The sequence below is a fragment of the Nicotiana tabacum genome, chromosome 22, assembly GCF_000715075.1.
Source record: "Nicotiana tabacum cultivar K326 chromosome 22, ASM71507v2, whole genome shotgun sequence".
NCBI classification, from domain to species: domain Eukaryota; kingdom Viridiplantae; phylum Streptophyta; class Magnoliopsida; order Solanales; family Solanaceae; genus Nicotiana; species Nicotiana tabacum.
This window is the reverse complement of record NC_134101.1, coordinates 126675748-126680540: the sequence shown is the minus strand read 5'-3', so window position 1 is coordinate 126680540 and position 4793 is coordinate 126675748. Positions and strand designations below refer to the sequence as shown.

General features: G+C 35.6%; 1 protein-coding gene across 1 annotated transcript; it reads right to left on the bottom strand.

Annotated features, from left to right (window-relative positions):
• Positions 1 to 1006: 1006 nt before the first annotated feature.
• Positions 1007 to 4169, bottom strand: LOC107804545 (polygalacturonase At1g48100-like). The gene is made up of 6 exons (XM_016628456.2): positions 3495 to 4169; positions 2736 to 2903; positions 2551 to 2595; positions 2255 to 2462; positions 2065 to 2149; positions 1007 to 1784 (listed from the first exon to the last, which is right to left on the bottom strand). Exons 1-6 carry the CDS (start codon positions 3888 to 3890, stop codon positions 1277 to 1279), a joined length of 1410 nt encoding a protein of 469 aa, XP_016483942.1. The 5' UTR covers positions 3891 to 4169; the 3' UTR covers positions 1007 to 1276.
• Between the last annotated feature and the right edge of the window lie 624 nt (positions 4170 to 4793).

The following is a 4793-nucleotide window of genomic DNA, read 5'->3' as shown; positions in this document are numbered from 1 at the left end:
GTATTTTATCGCGGACCTCCTGGGATCGTCAGAACACAGATCCGGGTCCATTTACCAAAAATGTTGACCAAAGTCAACTAAAAATCAAATTTTAACTCTAGAAATTACTATATTTTTCATATTTTCACATAAAAGCTTTCCGGTTTCACGTCCGGACTGTGCATGCAAGTCGATACACATAATATGAAGCTACTCGTGACCTCAAACTACCGAACCGAACACAATTGCTCAGAACGACCAGTCGGATCGTTATAGAGGTGCTGTTATATAAGAATGTTGTTATAGAGAGGTCTAACTGTACTAATATTCTCTATACATTATAGAATTTGGAGATGAATCTCCTCTAACAAAAGGTTAATAATTGAGGGACTTAGTTTATGTACCTGATGGTATTTTTATCCGCTTTTTGCATTCTTCCATGCATGAATAGAAATATTTAGAAGCAGAGCATGTTAGGATATCATGGTCTTACTAATCACTCCTTTCAATTATGTGATACACTTTTTCTTTTTAATTAGTTTGCTCCAAAAAAATTATTATATTTTTATATTTGAAAACTATTTAATCTTATCACATCTATATTTTATCTTTAATGACATGATTTGTTAGGACTAAACAACAACAACAAACCTAGTGAATTCCCACAAGTTGGATCTGAGGAGGGCAGTGTATACACAAACCTTATCTCTACCCCTAAAAAGGTAGATAGGCTATTTCCGATAGATACTCGGCTAAAGAAAAGATGAAAAGACTCAGTGCTAACTAGCACAAACAACAACTTTTTAGGACTCACTTGACATACAAATTCACATTTATAAGGAAGGAAAAAGGCATGTGAAACTTTTTCCAACTTTCGTTTTACTTAAACTCCAATATTCTAATTAATTGAAGGTTAAATGTGTTTAACTAGATATGATAAAGATCAAAATAAGAATACGTCGATATTCCAGGGATCAAAAGCAAAAGTCTCCCATGATAGGACGTTCATACTTGATTTAAAGTATGATTACAAATTAAACTAAAATATATTACTGATAGAAGCAACGAAAGCACAAAAATATTACATCAAGTACTGAAGAGGAAAGCCTAAAGTAAAATAATCTCAAGGGAAACATGTAAAGAATAAGCTCCCCTTTCTCTAAATTACATTACAGCGATTTACTGGATTTCCATATCAAGATCCATCAATCTATAACCTGATATGTACAGAAACAAAAAGGGATAGCTAGCACAATCAGGCAACTTAACATTGGCTGTGCAAATTTCAGATCATATATCACGAGCAATAGCCCAAGTCATTATTTTCAAACACTGCTGGAGGATTGCCCTCTAACAAGCAGAAAATAGGCGGAATAGTTAACGTCTCTTGTCCACCATATACGTTCCAGCAAAACGGATCCAACACTAAGTCACCTTGAGCAGGCAGAAGTTCTATGTCCGAAAGTGTTATGTTAGTGCAGGGAATAGTGTCACTACAAGCAAAATGCATTGGCGGACTTCTAATATCATATGTTCCTTTTATGCTAGAGTATTCAATGTCCGAAACGGACACTGCTGAGGTGCGGTTGCTGCATTCTTTTGAGAGGCAGTAGAATTGGTCTATTATTATGGGATTCCTTACGTTGTCCATGTGAATTTTAAGGAAGGAAATTCCAGATACTGCTCCATAACCACCTTGCCATGTCTTGATCCTCACTCCATTATCTGATTCCTTTATCACTGAGTCCGTCACTGTAATGTTTGATACGCATGCTCGCGAATTGTGGTTGCCTAAACTCCCAATGCTACAATGACAAAAGATAATTGCATTTTATTGAACTGCCCAAGTAAGCAACTAACTGTCAGGGAAATAATCTAGACAACCTGCTATAACACGTTAATTATACTGGTTGTATATATTTTTTTCCAATAAAGTAAAATCATTCTTATATTTGTTTACATTGTTTTTAGAGGTAAAAGTGTATTACTTGAACTATAAACAAGCATTTTGTACATCCACTTCTGAAGATAATATTATAATCACCCCATTAAGCTAGTTGATAGAGTATTATTAATATATTCCACCTGATTCCATGACCTCCAGGTCCACATGTGAGATTCCTAATATCCACATCGTGACATCCTGCCCCTATTGATACACAATCATCACCTATAATATAGTATACAAATTAAACCAATAGCAATTGAACGTTAGGAATAATTGATTGAGTAAAAAAAGAATTTTTGTTCGTAGTAATTAAGTAGAATTACGTACCATTAGAGATGAGTGAATCGTAAATTTCAACATTGGTGGTCTGCTCTATGTGAATACCATCAGTGTTGGGACTCCAGGCTGGAGCTGTAATGTGTAGGGATTCTATATGCACATTCTTGCAGTTATCAAATCTAAAATTAAATTGTGGACTATTCTGCATTCTAATTCCTTCCACCGTTAGATTTGAGCTCATGAAGAATCTAATGGCCTGCAAATACACGTACAGAATTTCACAAAATCTAATATTAATTGCAAAGAAAATATGCTTAGTGGTAAAAGCTTATTTTTTCACTCACAATTGGGCTGTCACATGGTCCAGGCAGTGTACTTCCATTAGGTCCCTGTTGTTGTACTGAGGATTAGATAATTCGTTCATTCGTACGTGTACAAAGATTAATGAAATTAACCACTATCCCTTATATATAGTAAAAAGAAAAGGAATTAAGTTGACACATATATATACTAAGTTTATAGTGCATACCTTATGCGGTTTGCAGGGCAGATTCCACCACTGTTCTCCCCTTCCATCTATGACGCCTCCGCCTTGCAGTGACAACTCATCAACTCTATAGAAAACCAGCCACTGCCGCCTGCTGTTGTTGCCCGGCCACGACTCTGGTCCATCTGGTGGCATTATTGTTCCTTCCAGCTTTCCATGTTGGCACACAATTTCAGTTACATATATAAACAAAAATCCCTCAGTCATTCCTTTTTTTTTTTGGCTTTAAAAGATAATACTATTACTACAAAGTATGTATCACATTACATAATAATAGAACTTTTTAGTACATCTAAATTACAATAGAAAATAGGACAGGACATACTCCCAATGTTTCATTATATATATATATATCACAATTTAACGTTCGAGTAAGAATGATTCTGAAATGTTTTAATTTTAAACTTCTCATTTTATCCTCAGTGTGACCTATAGGTCACGGGTTCGAGTCGTGTAGACTGACTACATTACATCCTTGGAGAACGGCTCTTTCCCGGAAACTACTAAACGCGAGATACTTTGTGCATCGGGCTACTTTTTTTTTTTTTAAATATTTTCCCCCAGAATATCTTATAGCCATATATGAGCGTATGACATATTTAAGACTTCAAATTCGGCATGCGTTGAATATCATTAATCTTGTTTTTCATGTCTAGTCAAGCATTGTCGTGTAAAATGAAATGGAGGAAGGACATTGAAATTAGAAACCAAATACTACTAGTAAGTATCTTAACTAGGTACCTGAAAGACCAAACCACTTTGACAGGGACCAGTAAAAATAGTGGATTGGATCATGAAAGAATAACCAAAGGGAACGAAGATGACTGCTGACTCGACTTGACAAGCGGCATCCCACGCTGCTTTGAAAGCTTCAGTGTCATCTACAATGCCATCTCCTACAGCCCCAAACGACCTCACATCATAAACCCCTTCGTCTGCGGGTGGGTTAGAAGGCTCAGGTGGAATAGAAGGCGGATATGATATGTGGGAATGTTTCTTATTGTGATGGCCGCGGTGGCCGTGGTGATGATATCTAGCAGTAACATTATGGCTGCATAATAAAACCATGAAAAATGCAACTACTGTCATATAAAAAATGACAAGCAGTACTGGCACACGGGTTGATAGCGATGCCATTTCAAGTGTCGAATGAACAGATCGAAAATGACTAGTGGGAGTAAAAGTTCCTTTGAATTGGGTGAGGGTGAGGAAATTCAAGAATCAAGGAAAAGACTCTGTGTTGTTCAGAAAGTGGAAAGAAACTTAGAAGAGTTTTTATGGGAGGCAATTCTTGGCAAATGTGTCAACTTGCACATAAACAAATAAAAAGAAATGGAGAGTGTGGGAATGTTTGTGTTTCAGCACTACTGCATGCAGAAGCCGAAAGGCTGAGCTCATTTATCTATCTTTGCGTTGGACTCCTGGTATATATAGATGATGACTAGGTTCTGACCTACACACACTTATAACTTTATTTAGAAGAAGCAGCAATGAAAGTTTTAATTAGAAGAATTTGAGTATTTTTTTTTTATAAATAATCAAAGTCAGAATTTTATTACCACATGGGCAAAAATACACTCTTGATTGAAGGGGGCGGAGGCTGATCTTCTGTTACATCCAGGGGGATTTGAGTTATATACACTTACATTAGTACTAAAAAAAATTCTATGTATATCTTTGCCGTGGAGTCTTGGTACAACATGCCGTATATATATGACTAGATAGAGACCTACAATTATTTTAGATAAGCATTGTTGGTCTATTGTCATAATCAGTTATTCCGCGCGACCTGAAGTTAATTAATATGTACTGTACATTATTTTTTTCAAATAATCTAGTCTTGGGGATGTGTGTGTATATATTATCTAATATACTACTATAAGACAATTATTATGTACATCATTTAATTAAAACTTTAGAGAAATCAGTGTCGGATGGAAACAGGCCATTTTGATATATAGGAGACATTTAATTTCCTATTTGAAGTTACAGTAGTTAGAATATTGATACAAAAATGCAAATACTAGTAGTAATGTAGTG

Excerpts from the sequence above, each read along its gene's own strand:
- LOC107804545 (XM_016628456.2), bottom strand. The coding sequence starts at position 3,890 with ATGGCATCGCTATCAACCCGTGTGCCAGTACTGCTTGTCATTTTTTAT. Across the intron at positions 2,904-3,494 it reads AAAGTGGTTTGGTCTTTCAG|CTGGAAGGAACAATAATGCC; the intron begins GTACCTAGTTAA and ends CAACATGGAAAG. Across the intron at positions 2,150-2,254 it reads CGATTCACTCATCTCTAATG|GTGATGATTGTGTATCAATA; the intron begins GTACGTAATTCT and ends ACTATATTATAG.